This window comes from Pollicipes pollicipes, unplaced genomic scaffold, assembly GCF_011947565.3.
Source record: "Pollicipes pollicipes isolate AB1234 unplaced genomic scaffold, Ppol_2.1 Scaffold_7231;HRSCAF=8579_pilon_pilon_pilon, whole genome shotgun sequence".
Lineage (NCBI taxonomy): Eukaryota > Metazoa > Arthropoda > Thecostraca > Pollicipedomorpha > Pollicipedidae > Pollicipes > Pollicipes pollicipes.
This window is the reverse complement of record NW_023597034.1, coordinates 39,569,227-39,588,933: the sequence shown is the minus strand read 5'-3', so window position 1 is coordinate 39,588,933 and position 19,707 is coordinate 39,569,227. Positions and strand designations below refer to the sequence as shown.

General features: G+C 49.0%; 3 protein-coding genes across 4 annotated transcripts in view; all 3 read right to left on the bottom strand.

The window, feature by feature from the left end:
* Window positions 1-15,954, bottom strand: part of LOC119110436 (sulfotransferase 1C4) — a 63,357-nt gene extending 47,403 nt beyond the window's left edge. The window contains exons 1-3 of one of the 2 annotated variants that reach the window (XR_005095489.1): window positions 15,846-15,954; window positions 13,058-13,366; window positions 12,724-12,887 (exon numbers count right to left, since the gene is read on the bottom strand). The gene's annotated coding sequence lies outside the window, so the exon portion shown is untranslated. Of the gene's footprint in view, window positions 1-12,723; window positions 12,888-13,057; window positions 13,367-15,845 lie in introns of those variants that run through there. The other variant, XM_037234268.1, reaches the window with a different exon arrangement.
* On the bottom strand, window positions 2,620-5,906 carry LOC119110433 (luciferin sulfotransferase). The gene is made up of 4 exons (XM_037234265.1): window positions 5,702-5,906; window positions 3,655-3,963; window positions 3,261-3,540; window positions 2,620-3,109 (listed from the first exon to the last, which is right to left on the bottom strand). Exons 2-4 carry the CDS (start codon window positions 3,960-3,962, stop codon window positions 2,675-2,677), a joined length of 1,023 nt encoding a protein of 340 aa, XP_037090160.1. The 5' UTR covers window position 3,963; window positions 5,702-5,906; the 3' UTR covers window positions 2,620-2,674.
* Window positions 11,691-12,708, bottom strand: LOC119110439 (sulfotransferase 1E1). The gene is made up of 2 exons (XM_037234270.1): window positions 12,609-12,708; window positions 11,691-12,457 (listed from the first exon to the last, which is right to left on the bottom strand). The coding sequence occupies exons 1-2, from the start codon at window positions 12,639-12,641 to the stop codon at window positions 12,032-12,034; spliced, it is 459 nt and encodes a 152-aa protein (XP_037090165.1). The 5' UTR covers window positions 12,642-12,708; the 3' UTR covers window positions 11,691-12,031.
* Window positions 15,955-19,707: the final 3,753 nt, after the last annotated feature.

Genomic DNA, 19,707 nt, shown 5'->3' with positions numbered 1-19,707 from the left:
GATGGGGATGTATTTTTGTGTACTGGGTGGGAGTGAGGCGCAGGCCGGTGTTCGGCGCCGGTGAGGGGATATGTTTGTACACTGGGTGATAGTGAGACGCGGGCGTGGTGAGATGTGCGCCGGTGAGGATCAAGTGTACATTGGTATGCGGAGGTTGGCATGGGTGGCAAAGCGGAGTGGGGTGTGTTCGCAGATATAAGATTATGTGAGCGAGGTGTGTCCGACTCGCAGTCTTACCAGGACTTCTTTCAGGTGTGGGTGTGTGTGCTGACGTGTGTATAGAATAGATTGGATCGTGATTAACTCGGCTGGGTATGCATATGAGAGACGCAATTTTGCCAAATGATTTTGAGAAGCTGAGCAGTCATTTGTTTTAAACATTTTATGTAAGATTTTTGAATGATTGGATCTCTGGGATCAAGGCTCACGCTAAGCAATGCTTGTTATGTGAGCCCTGACTCCTACCATCCGACTGCGCAATGCCAGGTCAACGGCAGAATTTGGTGCGAAAACAGAATGTTTCACAATGCTCGGCACGGTCGGTCCTGCCCTCTGAAGTTACGTGATCTTTCGCGCGGCCGCTGCCAGTCTGCGAAAGAGTCGTTGCGAAGCCGTTGTTAATCGCCTTGACATGCAGTCGGCATTTGATTTTTGTGGTAGGCCTTGATGACGTTTGTAAACTCTTTTTAACTCTTTTTTTACTCTTTTTCTTCGTGACTCTTTTTGTAAACTCTTTTTAACAAGGATGCACTGAGTGTGACGGATCTCACTTTCCACATCTTGGTCGTTGCACCCTCTGTTCACTAGAAGATGTGATCGTTCCAGTTTCACGTGTAGGCCCTCCCCCCCCCCCATGAAACACAGTTGCGAACTGCGTGCCTGGTATTCGCTTTAATTACACCGCGCTTGTAGCAATCTGAACATTCCAATCAGAAATTCCTGCACGGAGTGTGCGTCCATGAAAGGGTCATGTCTCAGTCGTGGCTTTAATACCGAGCGGGGACCCCACACCATTTCAGCCAAGGAGATTGACGAGGGGTTCGAGACCCCGTGTCGCCAGGATGGCAGCCGGTATGCACCTTTTGCAGAATCGACTTGTGAAACAAACCCCCAACGAAAGTTTTTAGTCTGTGCGTTTGCAATTGATTAAATGACGTTTATTTGGGTGGCCTCAAAAAATCTGGTCTGTTAATACGTATCGTCAACAGACAAATGGACGGCTAATAGGCCATGAGGACAAAGACAGCCATCCAAAAACTAACGCACTCGAATACAGGCATACGCACACCAGTTACGACTCCACCGCACAAACCGGTTATGACAATTTCAGATATCTCACAGCATGTCTCTTCAAATGATTTGAGAACGAAACAATCGGGGTAGCCGAAGACAGTTCTAGAGTTCTTTGTACATCTTGAGTGCGCGAATAAAAAACGGCTTTTTGCCATCTCAGTAGGCGAACGAGGCATTACAAGATCCCTGTCTTACCTCGTGGGCCAACCACGCCTTCATACCCAGCACAGACTACACGAGCAAGTGAGTCGAGCTCGCCCGAATGGAGGGTCTTGTGGATGGGTGAGATAGTATGATACATGCCTAGATCTGCAGCAGGAAGCTAGCTATGCCTCTAGTGAAGGTCCGACACATGATCTTTTTTTGTGGCCAAAAATGAGCATCGTGGTATAGTTAAACATTTTAAAAGAAATCGGTGACATTTTGAACTGTGAGCTGTTGCCGTATACTGATATGCAATAACGAACCTGTGACAGAACCAAGACGTTCACCATGGTGGTCAGGATACTGGCAGCCAAGCAGTGCTTCAGAGGTGATGACCAGCTAAGGCACCAAAAAGCGTTCACTGACGAGCAAAACGTGTGAATTCCATTGAGATTACAATCAACGGCCATGCCGAGATATTTTCCTTCAAACAGGCGACAGGAAGATGTACACGGAATTTGACACTGTAGGGGGGAACGGTGCGGACATTTTGTTGGCTCCAGACACCATCAGCCGCGTTTCATCGGCATTGACCTGAAGGCCGCTGGAGCTGAACCAATCATCAAGTTAGGCCAACACATGTTACAAACGACTGATAGTGTTATTTAACTTAGATTTGGGACCATCAGGAATCTTACAAGCACGAACAGCTAAGGCTGGGGTTGCAGGTTGAGTAAAATCCAATGACGTTGGCCGTTGCAGATAACACCACGTCAAGGGCAGGAGGCGTGCGAGAACGACCGTCGTGAAGGATTGCTTACGGAAGTCTTTCAAACTCAACATAATCGCAATAGGTACAAATAACATGAAAAATAGAGGGCCTACCTTAACTTCCCCAGCTTCGCCATCGACTTTCCGCGCAGTTTGCAGCGATGTAAGCGACAATCTGTTTATTTCATCAACTTAAAAATCGCGCGGGTGGAGAACATGCGAAGGCTGCCCTCTAAACCTACGAATTAATGTCTTAAAGCGCTCAAGGATAGTTATCTCCTACACGTCACCATTTTCATTCGCCTTCAGTGAATGAATTCTTCTCCAGTTATGCTCCATAACATGGCACGGAAGGCTGAACAGAGGGCACCGTGCAGTGATAACTCCCGGCCGCCGATAATCACGCTCTGATGTGACGTCTGTTTCTGCTTCTATATGTATATCCCGTTCCTTCTTGGTGTAGCGATCAATGCTGTTTCTCTAGCTCCATGGTGAATAAGAGATCAGTGCCCTTTAACTTCTCCGCCATCCACCTGTCAAACTTCGCACTCATCTCTGGCGTGAAATGATTCTTCCAGTCACCTGTTTTGCCCTTCCTTATGAAGTCGCCGCGATCTGCATAGAAGAAACCCGACGCCTTTCCCTCTTCCCTGTTGACGTAAGAGTTATTTTTGAAGTTATCAAAATGGAGGTGCTCTGCTAGCTCATCTACTTGCTCACACGAGAATGACTTGCCCAGAAACTTGGCTACCCTGCGGATCTCTGATTGGAGATCACGTTTCATGTCTTCATAGAAGATGAAGCAGATGTTGGGGTGGTGACGCATATTCCATGCTTCTATCATGTGCTCCATGACCGGAGTTGCCACCATGCGGCCCTCCATGAAATACTTCACGAACATCTGAAACGACAGGTCAGAGCTGTGCTTCCATAACGTTGCATGTCAAAACAGGTATTGGAGGAAAAAATTCGAAGAGTGCGTTAAATATTTTCAAGAGAATGTCAACTAAACCTGTAGTCTCCAGTGTCCTGTATTTTTGTTGATACCTTACCTGCAGATCTCCAAGGAAGTCGACGTGTGTCAGGAGTCTGCAATGGTGGAAGAAGGAGATGCAGACGTCCTTGGGATTCCTGGCCACGTACACCACCTTGCAGACATCCAGCACCCGCGGGTTAATCATGGACAGAGGCAAGTGCGTCTTTACGAAGCTTGGCTGGGCGCGGTGAGAACTGTTGTTTGGCTGTTGGGAAATATCTTCCATTCTTCGTACTGGTGCAAGTTGGGCGAGTATGTCTTTGTCAGTCAAGGCGTTGAGGTCCAAAAAATGCCACCTGCAAATACAAACGTTGTAGCGTGTTGTGAACACGTGGTGATTACGTTTAGAGGCTTTGGCTGACACATAAATCGTTTGGAAGCCATGTATACCGTGTCTGGTGCAGCCTTACCTCTCAGACAGGGTCGTCTTGGCCCCATCGTAATCTAAGTCATTGGCGATGAGCCACACCATCTCTTGGGTCCAGGTTGTGCCACACTTCGGAGGCGTCACTACCCAGACGTCCCCGGGCTTCGTTGGGTAGTTGTAAAGGTCTTCTATTTCCCCCGCACTGAATGTTGCAGACAGCTTGAAGCCCCAGTGGTTGAATGAAGCCAGTCCATTGGGATAGCCGGCGAAGTCTCGCGCGATAGCCTTTTGCGTCTCGCTATCCGAAGGGATTATCTTGAATGGGAATACCTCATTATCTGGGGTGCTCATCCTGCAAAAAAGAATGTTCCGAGCAATTCTCACCTGTCTTCAGTCAGATTGCAGCTCTGACGAACTCATCACTGGTGAGTTAACACCTAGCTGTGCTAAACGCTTATAACTACTCTGCACGCATTTACAAACAGCTCGCAGAAATGCAGTAGTTGCCGTCAAATGTGTGTGCGCCGAACTCAGACGCAACAATCAGCAGAAACACCCCGTTTATAACAGAGTTCACGAACGGACTCACATCTGGACAACGCGTATACAAAGTGCACGGACGGGTGACAAGGACATCAGTGTCATAGATAGCAGCTGGGTCACGAAGAATGTTCAGGATTCAGCTGCGCTTCTGCTTTGGTGTCACAAAACGGCGCGCACCAATATGCTGCAGGCGGGTGCACAACAAGACCACATGGTCACAAACTCTTGCCGTGTTTTTTGTTCGTCATTGGATGACATCACAGTCAGTCGCAATGTTCGCAGCCAACGCCATACCGTGGCATTTCTCGCAATTCGCAAAATAGGTCTGATGACGTGGGCGCACGAGGTGAGGTTCTCATCCGCGCCGGTGCCTCTCTCACGCAGCCGTTCAGCGGTAGGAACTGGCGATCACAGGCATCTGCGGTAGGCATAGGCTGTCGGAACGGTAGACGGGCACCGTCCACCGTGAATGAAGCGGGCCCGGGTGCACGAGGCACCAATGACAAGTTGATTTGGAGGCCTGGCGCCGGAGCGTAGCGTCAAACATCGGGCTTGACTGCCGGCCGCTCCGATGCGGGAAGCCGAGGCCGGTCGCCCAGCGGTGAGGAAGTTTCGAATCAGTTGTTCCGGGCGCACAAGCTGTGTGGTTGGTATGCGCGATGGAACTGCCTGTTTCATTCCGCCGCGAGCCCAATGTAGGCCGGATCGGTAATTCGCGGCATTTCGCACCGTGGTCTCCGTAGGGCAGGCTCTGGGAACGGACCAAATAGGGTGGAACTTTGCAGCCTTTTGAAGGGAGGGGGACGGGGATTTCTTTAGAGTATCACAAATATCTGAACTCTGTATTTTGACTGGTGTCAAATGTGAGCTTGTTATTGTTCGTTACTTGAGGCATGTTCTAAATCGAGCAGATGTTCACCAGCAAAAGGTAACTTTGTTAAACCTGCGTAGCGTTTGAACGAGGTGGAAGATATGTTTTACAGATGCGATGAGCACATCTCTCGCCTTTTGGTACGCCGCACTGTGGTCGCTCTGCGGTGATTGTTCCTTGAACCCTTCTGGGACCGCAAACGGATGCCGAGAAGCAGGCGGAGCAAGTGTGCGTAGCACTTCGGCAAGATGCGTTGATATGGCTAACTGTTGCAAGCCACATGGTATCTCACGGTGGCGGCTAGAGCCGTGCACTAGTTGATGACGCGAGATCTTAACGTCCGCTCGTTTCGTTCCATCACCAACACTTCATGTGCAAGGTTATCTCTTCGGGGTCATTGCAGTGCAGGTGCCATCATATGATATATACATATATATATATATATATATATATATATATATATATATATACATGGGATCTAGAAAATCCATATTCGCGGACGCATCCCACATTTGAAACCCCAACCAAGTGTAATTGTCTCGCGCGAGCTCTCAGTCTTGCGCGCAGTCTCAGTTCATTGGTGTCTATGCTCCCAAGCACATAGACACCATCTTTGGTGTCCATAGACCCGAAGTGGTCCGGGAAAAACGCGTAGCAGTCCTCGATGTATTCTTACCTGATGGTTGAACTTGTGACGGGAAGTGGGTCTGCACCGCCAGCAACGCGTGCGCTCTATTGCGCAGCACGTTGTCTTCTCTGCGTAGCCAGCGACCGATGCTGTGTACGGGCCTTATTGCTCGCAGTCCGTATGGCGCAGAGGCGGTGTTGTCTTCCCTCACGACTCCCGTACTCTGCCACACCTCCATTCTCTTTTATAAGTTATTATCCTGAAAACAACCGACCTTCAATATGCCTGGAGATACTGGTAGGACGATGATAAGAGGATGTTCGGCGACGAGACGTTCAATGGTGGCATGTGTTGCGCGCCCAATGTTGCTGCGCCTGAGTGTCCCCTTGCTGCGCCTGTGTACGCCCTTGTTGCGCCTGAGTGCGCCCCGACGGTCAGCTGGTAAGATAGTAGCAGCTGATGGCAGCTCTTGTCGCTGGTGGATCGGTTGGCCGGCTCGGGCAAGGGCGGCAAGATCCGCCGACATGGTGGATTAGGGCGGTGACGAAAATATATATTTCCACGCGACACTTGATGCCAAACATATTTTTGACCGAAGGTTTGGTGACGACCATAACAAAACATTAGAGCGCGCATCCCACGACCATACATGGGTTTCAGTGGTAAAATATTCCATGCCACAACACCAGCAAGCCTTTCCATAAACACCCTCTACCTTACCTTGCGGCCCCATGGTATCTTTCTTAGGCTCTATTTAAGTTAGTCGTTCACTTCGGGGACACGTCGGCGACTAATCAGTGCATTTCCTGTGGCCCGGCCGGTCGGCCGATTGGCTGTTTTTACCAACCGCCTCTCAATGTTCTAAACAAGACAGCAGAAAATACTGAAAAAAGATTCAGATATGGCAATTAATTTGGCCGGAAGGGCACGTTTCAATCGGTGCAGGTGAGGTCTAAAAAGCAGCATATGACGCAGGCCCGCAAGTTTTCCGAAACGGCTCGTCCGATTGCCTTCATGCTCCTCCTATCGATTTCGTGCGACGACGTGGGTCATGGGCACGCAATATCGAGACCTGACCTGAGGTCATATACCTCGAAAACGCGAAGGGAAAATTTAACGTGCAAATGCAGACAACTCAGCTCCCAGAGCCTACTGGATCGATCACCGTGAAACCTTCACCATTGGACGCCGCATACCTGTTTCCCTCTTGAAATTCCAGATTCGGTGACCCTGGGTCATGTCAAAAGTCCTTACAATTCACAAAGACCAAAATTCCTACCTGCAGACAATGCAAATTCAAAAATTCAACCTCATGCGACAAGTTTAATCAAGGTGCACTTTTTGATGGGAACAAACATAAAGGAAAATGCGCAATTATAAACGGCACCATACTTGCGGCTTCAACAGATAATTCAGGTAACTGGCGCGCTGAGTGATAGGGTTTGGCGGCTATCGGCGTGGTAGATTCAGAGCTGTAAGTTGTCGGTAAGCAAAATTTTTGGACTTTGCGAAACTTAACGCCTTTTGACCCAACCCAGGTTCACAGGTTGCGAAACATAACTTGTCTGCAAGCAAGATTTTTGGACTTCTAAATTTGACGACTTTTGAACTGGCCCAGAGTCACCAAATTTGGAACTGCAGGAAGGAATCAGGCATGGGGATCCAGTGGTGAAGGTTCCAAATTGACCAAATTGACCAAAATGCAAAATGGTCCGGTAGGCTCTGAAATCTGAGTTGTCTACATTTACATGTGAAATTTTCGCTTTGCGTTTTCGAGGTGTCTGATCTCAAGTGAGGTCTCAATATTGCCTCCCCATGACTCACCTCATTGCACGGAATCGATTGGTGAAGGATTCAAGGCGATCGGACGAGCCGTTTCCGAAAACATACGTGTCTGTGTCCTATGTCGGCTTTTTGACCCCACCTCGTTGCGATAGAACTGATATTCGTGAGGTTGGCGAGGACTTGCAAAATGCGCTGGAACTTTGCAAGCGACATTCGCATTGCGGTTTCGTGAGTGCCCATCTTGGGTTATTTTTTTCTTGCAGGGGGGGGGGGCATTATTGACTTAATTGCTTGACAGCTCACGGAGGGTCGACGAGACGATCAAACCAATGTGGAAATTGACCTGTGATTATTCAGACTGACTTTTCAAGACACAGAACAGGCTGTTGACTCACTGTAGCAGTCTGAACCACCGGGCTTTCCTCCCTTTTAAGAGTTCGTGGGTTCGGTGCTGGGGGCTGACGACACTCCGTAGGGAAGGGAATGGCAGGAGGTGAGAAGAGTGCTGAAGTGCCAATTTAAGCCATTGTTGCGTAGTTCCTAGTTGAGCATAGTTACCAGTCCAATATAACTCCAAACCAGCGTGCGTATCTAGCTCCGATTCAGTTCAGACATCCCCCCACCAATTATCTTTGAAAACTATATCTCTCGTTGAAACGCGGTCATCTTATTTATGTTTTGTTACCATTGAAATGGGGAATTCACAGTTATATGTCTCTGGTTGAAACGCAATCATCTTAGTTATGTTTTGTTACCATTGAAATGGGTGATTCACAGCTATACTTTTTCAATGTTAATATTGATTGCTGGAAACTGATATAATAACCAACGATGTCAGCAGTGAGGAGGCAGTGAGGGGTGAGGAGCAAGGAGTTTGAGAAAATATAGGCGATGTGAAGGGGGTGTTGAAGGTTTCATTGCCATCTCCTCTTAACCAAGACGTTTACTTTCAGATATGAAATGGTTTTGTGGGATTCTTGTCCTATTGTTAAGGAGTTCAGTAAAAACTTGGCGTCTGCCTCTGAGAGCAATTTTGGTCATTTGCTGATGATAGCAGTCCTTTTGCAACATGAAAAGCTGGAAATGAATCATTCTCAGGCGCCCATTTTTATGCATAATTTATTTGTACCTATGGGCATCACAATTGCAAGGGTAAAAATACAGGATATTCACTATTATTTTCAAGTGAAACATTGAGGTGAAACATTTTTTTGATGGCACCCTGAACATTATCACTATCTATATTAAGTGCAGGTTGTAAGGGAGAACTGCCTACCTTAAAACCAGCCCACACCGGTAGTAGAATACACTATAGTTAATCTGCTTGTGACATAACGTCAGGGGTGTCGGTTTTCATACATGATAAGGGGGTGGTGGTTAGCGAGCCATGGGCATCCCCCCCCCCCTCCAAATCAGCATATTTATCCTGCTTTGTTTTGATTGCAGGTAATTTGCACTCCTTAGAATTCTGTATTTTATGACATATACCACAGATACCTGGCTTGGTTGCTGTTACCCCTCTCCCCGCTCAGGTGACGCATTTGGTCGCGAAAGCATATATCTACAATTAAGCGACTCATTTGGACACCTGCTTTAGGGGGACGATAAGTGCTTAAGGGCTTTTCAGGCTACTGAAGGACCGTCACCGCGCCACTCAAGAGCCCCTGAGTTACTCAGACGATCCCTGAGTTCCCAGAGCCCAAGGTCCGCCCAGGGCCTCATGAGGAGCTCAAAACCCTTTATATCCGCATGACCCTCTGTATACTTGCGTGAGCTTCAGTATACAAAGGGTGAAAGAGTTGGCTAGGATCGGCGATAGCTGGTTCGTGTCGTGTTGGTGAAAATACATGTCATTGTTTGACGGATAATTATTAAGCCTAGGTCCGGAATTTCAGATGCACTCGGTTCGTCAAAACATGTAACAGTCTTCCGAGGATGGGCTACAGCTGTAAATGATTCTTTTTTGGTGTTGTTCTTTATCTTTTGTGTCTTGCTCAGCATAACAAGAATATAAAACGACCGGCATTCCCTCGAACAGTTCTGTGATCTCCTTCTCTCTAACCCCGATGCACAATTCTTCTAGCATGCCCCCACTGCCTTTTGCTTAGCACATGTGCAGTCGCCTTCACCTCAATCTGAGCCCATCCCGAAACTTAATATATTGCTCCTTGCTTTTCAAGCAGCCTAGAGACTCACTTTAAACCTGAATGTACTGATTGCTGTGGGGCATCGAAAGTCCCCCACCAGGCAACACAAGTGCAGGGCTTAGAGCATGCCCATGGTATGGTGGAGAATATGATGATGGTTGCGGCCTGGCTCGAAGTGATCACGTGGTTTTCATTAGGAAACATGGCCTTGGGGAGGCCCGCATGTTTTACGTCATCCTTCAGTGTTACCTACCACCAGCTAGAATTTTGTCATGTGCTCAGCTGCTCTGGCTGCCGAGGTCCTGCGCCGTTTTTTTCCGCGTTCGAGGATGGCAAATTCAGCCATAGATCAAACTTTAGCGCAAGACCACGGCAAGTCCGGAGTGTGAAGGACGACCGCCGTATCTTGTTTTACTGCTGACGATTTTGTGATTAAAATACTCCATTGTTTGGGGCCGGTGTGCTTGCATTCTTCGCAGTAGTAGATATCCCAGCATTGCTCGAGCGATATTTTATAAATGGACGTGTCGGTTGTGTGCATGATATTGCGAGTTGTGTTGATAAAAGAGGCTTTAGGTGATACGCCGATTTATGATTAAGCTGCTGGGCATAAACGCCATTGTCATTTCTTGTCATATATTATCGCGTTACCGTGCCGGCGACAATTTTGTTAGCAGAAAATTCGGCCGGCGACACAAAAAGCATTTTTACCACCCCTGGGCTCACGGGCGCCTGCGTGGAGCGACCCAGCTCGCAGATTCTTGTCCTCCAGTACCTAGGTGCGTCCTTGCGATTGGCGGGGGGGGGGGGGGGGGGCGGGAGGTGTAAGACTCGGGCTGGGTCTTGCAATGTTTCTTGATATGAGCTCAATGGCTGAACCAATTTGGCGACCTGATCGCTTCTTCAAGTCGCCCATGACGTCAACGGCAGTCGGCGGCCGAACGGGTGGGCGGTAGCCAAACGCGAGTCGGAACGCAACGAGCGGCTTGCTCTGACTGCTCTTTTCTGTGAACGCTCATGTCAAGGCTTAATGTGAACTAATGGTCTTTTCATAAATCCACGTCGATGTCTTTTAATTGACACTGATAGAGGGAGAAAACAAACACGTAGAGCGTAATAGACAATTCTGTGTATTCAAGCACTCGACCTGTTTTCCCTAACTTTCACCGTTCACGCTTTGCGCTACGTCAGATCATGCCACTTTCAGATCTACCTAATGTTAGTGGCGAATGGTTAGTGAAGTCCGAGAACGATCTACAAAGTGGTGGAGCTTCATTACATAGGTTAGGCAGAGCTCAGCACAGAAAAGTGGCTTCACTCCCTCTCAAAACACTTCGCAAAATGGACGTCTCCTCGGATTTCGCCCACTTACCTCTAAGACATCGGTCGGGCCCGAATGGAACAGGAAGCTGCACCCTTGCATCTAAGATGCGCATTTTGCCGTTTGCACAATGCTATCACTAAACATGCTGTGAACTTAGCCACACGACCCCATTTGATCTGGAAGTACCAGACTCGGGCTCGATGGGAGGCGGATCTGATGCTATCCACGCCGGGACCGATCAGTAAAAAGTCTGAGGGATTATGTCAGGTCCCCAACGATCAGCAGAGCAAGGACAACTTGGTGACGCATGGCTTAATTGTTCGCACTAGGATCCTCGTCCGGTGTGTTTGTTACACAGCGTTTTGGCCAGTTTGCGTTCCAGCCGCCGTCAGTGCTACCGAGTCTTTAGTACGACTAAATGATGCTTGGAAGTTAAAAAAACGGGGAAGCTCCAAAGAAAATGTGTACAGACAGATGTCAATTCGAATGACACTGAAACTTGTCTTTCAGAATGTTAGTAATTTATGATCGCCTTCACGCACACGCACATGCACGTGCACACACACACCACACACACACACACACACACACACACACACACACACACACACACACACACACACACACACACACACACACACACACACACACACACACACCACACACACCACACACACACACACACACACACACACACACACACACACACACACACACACACACATATATATATATATATATATATATATATATATATATATATATATATATATATATATATGTATGTATATAACTACCTGTGCTGTTCTTTAAAAAATCAGTCACCCGCCGTCAGATCTTGTTCGAATGTGCCTAAACACCGTCCCGTATTTCTCCCATCTTTCCTCCTCACAAGCGACGGCCTCAAACATGCGGTCACGTCTGGATTTCTGACCAATGTCCGTCTCAGTTTTCATAGCTCCAAAGGCTGAAAACCTCCAATTCGTATTCAGACCTACCTGAATTCAATTTCAGTTTCGCTCCGCATCATAGCACGACAGGGTGAACAAAACCAGCGGCGAACTTTAAAGTCCTGGACACCAATGATCACGCACTGATGTGACGTCCTACATCAATCCTGTTTCACGCATCCTCCATGGTGAATGAAAGATCAGTGCCCTTTAACTTCTCTGCCATCCACTTGTCGAACTTCTCACTCATCTCTGGCGTGAAATGATTCTTCCAGTCACCGATTTTTCCCTTTCTTATGAAGTCGCCCCGATCTGCATGGAAGTCGCCCGCCGTCTTTCCTTCTTCCTTGTTGACGTAAGGGTTCTTTTTGAAGTTATCAAAATGAAGGTGCTCTGCCAGCTCATCTACTTGCTCACACGAGAGTGACTTGCCCAGAAACTCGGCTACCCTGCGGATTTCTGATTGGAGATCACGTTTCATGTCTTCAAAAAAGATGAAGCAGATGTTGGGGTGGTGACGCACATTCCATGCCTCTACCATGTGCTCCATGACCGGAGTTGCCACGATGAGGCCCTCCATGAAATACTTCACGAACATCTGAAACGACAGATCAAAGCTGTGCTTCCATAACGTTGCATGTCAAAACAGGTAGTGGACGAAAAAATTCGAAGAGCGCGTTAAATATTTTCAAGTATATGTCAACTAAACCTGTAGTCTCCAGCGTCCTGTATTTTAGTTGATACCTTACCTGCATATCTCCAAGGAAGTCGACGTGTGTCATGAGTCTGCAGTGGTGGAAGAAGGAGACGCAGACGTCCTTGGGATTCCTGGCCACGTACACCACCTTGCAGACGTTAACACGCGCGGATGGATCATGGACAGAGGCCAGTGCGTTTTGACGAAGCGTGGCTGGGCGCAGTGGGAGCTGTCGCTTGACTGTTGGCAGGCGGCATCTGATCTCCGAGTAGTCTTCAGATCAGGATATTTTTCTCCGTCCGTCAACGCACCAGTCCTAAGAAAATCCCACCTGTGAATGCAGATCGCGCAGTGTATCACGAGGGCCGCGATTTTTGTGGAGGCAATGTCGGGACTAAAATTTGTAGGCGGAGTGATGTCATGTGACAATTATGTTCAGAGGCTTTGGCTGGCAAATGGATCGTTTGGCTGCCATGAACACCGTGTCTGGTGTAACCTTACCTCTCAGACAGGGTCGTCTTGGCCCCATCGTAATCTAAGTCGTTGGCGATGAGCCACACCATCTCTTGGGTCCAGGTTGTGCCACACTTCGGAGGCGTTACTACCCAGACATCCCCGGCCTTCCTTGGGTAGTTGTAGAGGTTTTCTATTTCTTTCGGACTGGACGTGGCAGACAGCTTGAAGCCCCAGTGGTTAACTGAAGCCAGTCCATTGGGATAGCCGGCGAAATCTCGCGCGATAGCCTTTTGTGTTTCGCTATCCAAAGGAATTATCTTGTATGGGAATGCCTTTTTATCTGGGGTGCTCATCCTGCAAAAAAGAACGTTACAAACAATTATCATATGCCCTCAGTCAGATTGCAGTTGCACCGAGTACATCGCTGGTGGGCTAACACTTGACTGTGCTGAAAGCTTATAAATACTCTGCATGCATTTTCAAAAAGTTCGCAGAAATGCAGTGACGCCGTCCAATGTGTGTCCACAGAACTCAGACGCCACAACAAACAGAAACACCCGGTTTTGTAGCATAGTTCACACACTTCTTCACATCGAAACAACGCGTATATCAAACGCCCGGTTTAGTGACAAGTACATCAGTGTCATAAATATCAGCTGGGTCACTGAAGGATGCTCAGCATCCAGCCGCAGTTCTGCCTTGACGTCACAGAACAATGCACAGAAATGTACTGCAGGTGAGTGCACAACAGTGCCACATGGCCACAAACTCTTGCCGTGTTTTTTTTTTGCCGGTGATGGCGTCACAGTAAGTTGTATCGCCCGCAGCCAACGCCACTCCTGATTCCCAACGTGTGCCCAAAAAGGTCTGCTGAAGAACGATGCTGGTGGTAAGATTTTCATCCGTCGTAGTGCATCGCTCACGTAGCCGTTCTGCGGTAGGCATGAGCGGGCGATCAGAACGGGAGACGCGCGCCGTCCACCGTGCATGGAGCGGCCCAGCTACAAGAGGCGCGACTGACAAGCTCATTTGGAGGCATGACGCCGGGCCGCGGTGTCGTCTGCCGACCGCTTTGGTGCGGGGAGCCGAGGCCGGCCGCCCAGCGATGGAGAAGCTCTAGGTCAGCTGTTCCAGGCGCAAAGGCTGGGTGGTGCGCATGCGCGATGGAATTGCCCGTTTCATTCCACCACGAGCCAATGAAGTCTAAAAGGGTAGGACTCTGCAGCCTTTTTAGGGTGGGGGACGGTGATGCCTTCAGAGTAACACAACTTTCTGCGCACGGTGTTTTAAATGATGCCAAAGGTGCGTTTGTTATTGTTTGTTGCTTAACACGCGCCCGGGTGGAGATGGGGGGGGGGGGGGATTAAAGTGAACTCCCCGAGATTTTTTTGAAATGGTTTGAACGGGGTCACGTAACCGCTCCAAATTTTGCAGAGCTGTATATAATTGAACAGCGTATTGTTTGGTATCAACAAATTAGATTTGCCTTGTAAGGTCGATGACCTACGGCAGGTCAAATCAGACCATGGGTCCAGTGAAGCCAATTTTTAGGGAATCGTTCAATCTGATGGAGCAACGGTGTTAGACGAAGCCATACATCTCTGAGATACTTTCTTAAGCGACGCAACAACTGAATGACCAAATCCCATTGACCTAGCGTCAGTTATGAAGGTCAGGCCAAGGTCAAGATCAACCTATTTAACTATTCTGGGGCTTCCTGAATAGGGTAGTTTCTGGTGCTCATTTCGAATTTATTGATAACAGAAACCTTATAAGACGTCTTCCATGAACATCTTATGGTTCAGAACAGGTCACTGACCTAAAATGACCGAGGTGAGCATTTCGTTTCATGAACATACCGCCTAGCGTAATTTTTGTCGCTTATTCAAATGCAAAACTCAACAAAGTCCTCTATGATTTTGGTCACAATGACCTTCGAAAGGCCAAACAAGGTCACCGACCTTGAATAGGCATGTGACCTCTTGCTTAGAACAGGTATCTAGGTTCTGGGGACATGCTGAAGACCAACTTAGGATTTGACCTTGTTCAACCTTACTTGACACGGAGGTCATGACCTAGGAACATCAAACTTTGACGTAAGTGGGTTCACGTGCAGGCCAATACATCCTATGAATTTGGTGACCCTAGTCCAATCAGTTATTGAAATCTCAGCGGGGTCATATCGACCGCCCACCCGAGCGAAGGTTATCCAACGGGCCAAACGGGCTCGTGTTAATGCAAGTTCTAAATTGAGTATGTGTTCAGCAGTAACAGGCGGCTTGCTAAATTCGCGTAACGCTGGAACGAGGTCCAAGAGATAATGTACAGGTGCAATGAGCACGTCTCTCCCCTCCCTGTACGCTGCATCGTGGTCGCTCTGCTGTGGTCGTTCACCGAACTCTTCTGGGACCGCACACCGATGCCGAGAAGCAGGCGGGGCAAGTGAACGTAGCAATGTGCCACGATGCGCTGCTATGGCCAATTGGTGCAGCATAGTACTTCACCGTGGCGGCTGGACCGGTGCGTTGGCTGAAGATGCCAGATCTCAACGTCCGCTCGTGCTGTTCCATCACCAGCACACTTCATGGCCGAGGTTCTCTCTTCGGCGATACCGTCATACATGTGTCACCATATGTACCTCTCTTCAGCGCCACCGTAGTACAGACACCACGTTGTACACCACCACGCGTAGTGTAGCCACCTTAAGAGATAATGAAAATCCCTCTTCGCGACCGCAGCGCAAATTTGAAAACCCCATCCTTAGTGTGTTTTGGGCACGCTTTGGCTTGCGTACAGCCTCAGTTTATTGATGTCTACGCTCCCATGTACTCACCCGAGGTCGTCCGGACAAACCGCGTAATAGCTCTCGATCTGGTCTACACTGATGGGTGAGCTTGCGATGGGAAGAAGCCGTGCACCGCCGGCGGTGCGCACCTCTTATTGCGCAGCGCTGTTCCTCGGCTGCGGGACCAGCGACCGAGGCCATGAGCGGGCCTGCGTGATTTCTCGCGTCCCGTGTGGCTCAGAGGCGGCGATTGTCCTGCCTCACGACTCCCGTGCTCTGCCACACCTCCATCCTCTTTTGTAAGTTGCTACCCTGAAAACAACCGACCTTCAGTGTGCTCGGAGATACCGGTCATGCGATGATACGGCGATGTCCGGTGATAAGACGGTCAATGGTGGTACGCGCGGCGCCCCCATGTCGTTGCGCCTGAGCGCGCCCCTACGGTCAGCTGGCGAGCCAGCAGCAGCCAATGGCATCTCTTGCTGCTGGGGGATCGGCCAGCCGGCCTGGGCGCCTGCGCGGACCGGCCCGGCTCACAGACTCGCCCAGGGACGCCAGTGAGTGGGTGCACGGTGGCGATTCGCGAGGGGGGGGGGGATGCGGGAGCCGGGCTGGGTGTCTTGCGCGCAATCGCTTATCCCAATGCCGTACATATGACGTACTCATTTGGTGATCCCATCGCTTCATTATGTCGCCCATGACGTCGACGGTAGTCGGCGGCCGAACGGAACGGCGGTGGTCAAACGCAAGTCGGAGCGCAACGAGCGGCTTGCTCTGACTGCTCTTTTATGTGAACGCTCATGTCTAGGCTTCATGTGAACTAATGCTTTTTCAGCAATCCACGTTGATGCTGTTAACTTGATGCTGATGGAGGGAGAAAACGAAAACGTAAGATGTAGCAGACAAATTTGTGTAATAAAACACTCGACCCGTTTTTCCCTGACTATCGCCGTCCACGCTTCGCGCTAGGTCAGATCATGCCACTGTTTGTAAGAGGTGGAACGCTCAGGTCAGGTCACTAGCAACGAACAGGGCAAGGACGACTTGGGTAAACGGATGAAGTGATTGTTCCGTGTGTGTCACTGAGGTTTTACGACGCACCGAGCTGCTGAGACTATATGGCGCCGCCTGCCTCTCACCCTGGCGGGAAGGGTGGGCACCGCGGGGAATCGAACCCCGCACCTCTGGTTGCCCAGACGCGCAGTGGTTAACATACGCGTTAACCGTTTCCACTACCGCCCCCCCCCCCCCCCCGGGCAATTGTTCAAACTACGGTCCCCGTCTGGTGTGTTAGTTACTCTACGTTCCGGCCAGTCTACTCTCCGACCGTCTTCAGTGCTATGGAGTCCTGAAAACGACTAGATACTTGGAAGTTAAAAACAAGATATTCCAAGAACTGCGTGTCCAGACAGATGCCTGTTCGAGTGGGACTTGAAAGGCGTCTCCTCGGAATTTTAGCATTTTTAACTGGATTATACATGCGTATGTATAATATATCTACCGATATTAATTATAATATACCATTACTATATATATACTATCTACAATATCGGCATATGATATTATATATATTATAGTATATATAATATACTCTCTCTCTGTCTCTCTCTCTCTGTGTCTCTCTCCTCTCTCTATCTCTCTCTCTCTCTCGCTCTCTCTCCTCTCCTCCTCTCCCCCACCCCACACCCCTGTCCTGCTCCTAACCTCCCCGTGTCCGCTTTTGTCCGCGCTTGTTTGCCTCTGCCTAGCCCCCGCCTCCTCTTTTGTCCCTCTCTCCCCCCGCCGCCCGCTCACACACCAGTCACCTCCTAAGTCCTCCGAGTCATAGCTCCATCTGGTATTTTGACCCGTTGCTGTCGGTCCTGCAGGAATGAGTTTAGCATACCCGGAGCGAAGTCCCATTACGAGCATGTCCTTGTAACCGTTGTGTGATCAATGAGGTAAAATTCCTTCTTAAAATTATACATTTCCACAGAAAATAATTGGTCTGTTTCGTCTAACTTCGTCATTAAGCAACAACCTAATTAGATAATGTGAAGTTCAGGCACCTTTCATATTTCCGTGCTGGTGCGTCTCTATGCTTGGTTTTATATCCGCCAGCATTTGTGAAACAATAATTTCTTTCCAAAAGCCTCGCTAAAAGGCGGTTGTGAGGCTTAGCGGTCACAGATCTCGTTAACTTGGGCGATGTTTTCTTTGGCACAGGGGTGATTGTCGTCTCTCTTCCACACCGATGGCACGCATCCTTCATGCAATAACCGGTTAAAAATATGAGAGTGGTACGACCAGTCCTACAGAAAATTTATTTCGTAGCTGCCACTGGAAGTTGTCCAGTTGGCACACCCATATTTTCTTTCAACTGCGATAGATGTAAGGAACTTGCTACGGCTGTATCTCAACCGGAATATGCTAACACTAGCTAACGAGCAAAGTGACTGACAGGCGCATGAAGACGATACTTTCGTCCAGGGGCACAGGCAGCGGGCACAGAAGGCACATGCCCCACCCATTTTGTCCTGAGGAGCTTTCCCAGCTCCTCTGGACCGAAGATTCTGGGCCTGATTAAATGGTCCTGACTTAAAGGTCCCGAAGAGCTGGTCGGACGTGGTAATGGGAGTCTCAGACAGCCCTGCCGGCGGGACCTCCAAATACTAGTCAGAGGACCCTTTGCGCCGATTGGGGATCCCTGAGTCCAATGAAGGTAACTATGTTGGTCATGGCACCATCAGTACCGAAAAGTCGGCTCCATGTCGGTGTGGGCCTGAGGGCCCATTTCCAAAAGCAGGGACAAAGATGGGGTCTGCGATTTGCATTGTTCGGGGCCCCTTGAGTCAATGAGGGGCCCTACAGTGCCTAACAGGGGTCCTGGGGCCCAAGTCCAGTCAGGCGCAGTACTCAAGGAGCCCGAACAGGAACCCGATGGGTCTCTCGAGACCTACATTGATTGAGAGCCCCTGGGACAATACAGGCCGCTATTTCCGCCAGACCTCTCACACCGAACAGTCGTCTCTGTTGGCCTCAGCTCCGTGGGCCAATTTCCCATTAAGGGACGGGACCGGGGCACACGATTTGCACTGGTCGCGGCCCCTGCAATAATGAGGGACCCTGCAACAGGTAGGAGCTCACATCGTCTAACAGCTGTTTTGTGTTAACGAGGCGTCCCGAGTCGGCCAGAAGAACATTTGCTGAATAGGGGCAAAAACTTAACCGAAATACCACAGGGCTGCTTGGGTTGGTCGGGGTGCACTGTAGCTTTGAGCCCTACCCCTTGACATGGATCTTGTGAGGATCTGGTGTCAAACACCTGCTCTTCGATAGGGATTGACAAATTCGGAACGTAACGAATAATTTCTATCAAGCAAGTTGCTACGTGCATTTGCAAGGAACATTATGCGTATGGATAAGACAGTACTGTTAGCCCTAGTTCCTCGTAGAATATCAGGAAAAGGAAAGACAGATATATTGATATTTTTGGTTACATACCTGTATTGATACGAAATGAGCTTCGGTACCTTCATATTCTTATATTTGTTTTGATAAAACATGTAGCCGAAATATCGGTGCATCTATTTCTCCTTTCTTGCTACGTTTATGCTACGATAGATAATGCTAAGAATGCTATGATATTGATAATTCATTCCACGCCAATTGTCGGTGCATTACAACTAAAAAAAAAATGCAGGCAAATTTTCGGTCTTTGGCGTCGTCGGTTAGAAATTGATTTTGGAATTAGATAATGGCCAGCGCTCTTGAGATAGGCCGGCACCTCAGTCTGAGTATGCCCGACCACTCAATACGGCTCCGAATGTTCGTCGTTCGGCAGGCTCCCCTCGCCAAAAGCAGCCCCAGATCATAGGCGTTTCGGCTCTGTGTATTTACCGGAGCTTCTGAATAAGATGACAGAATTTAT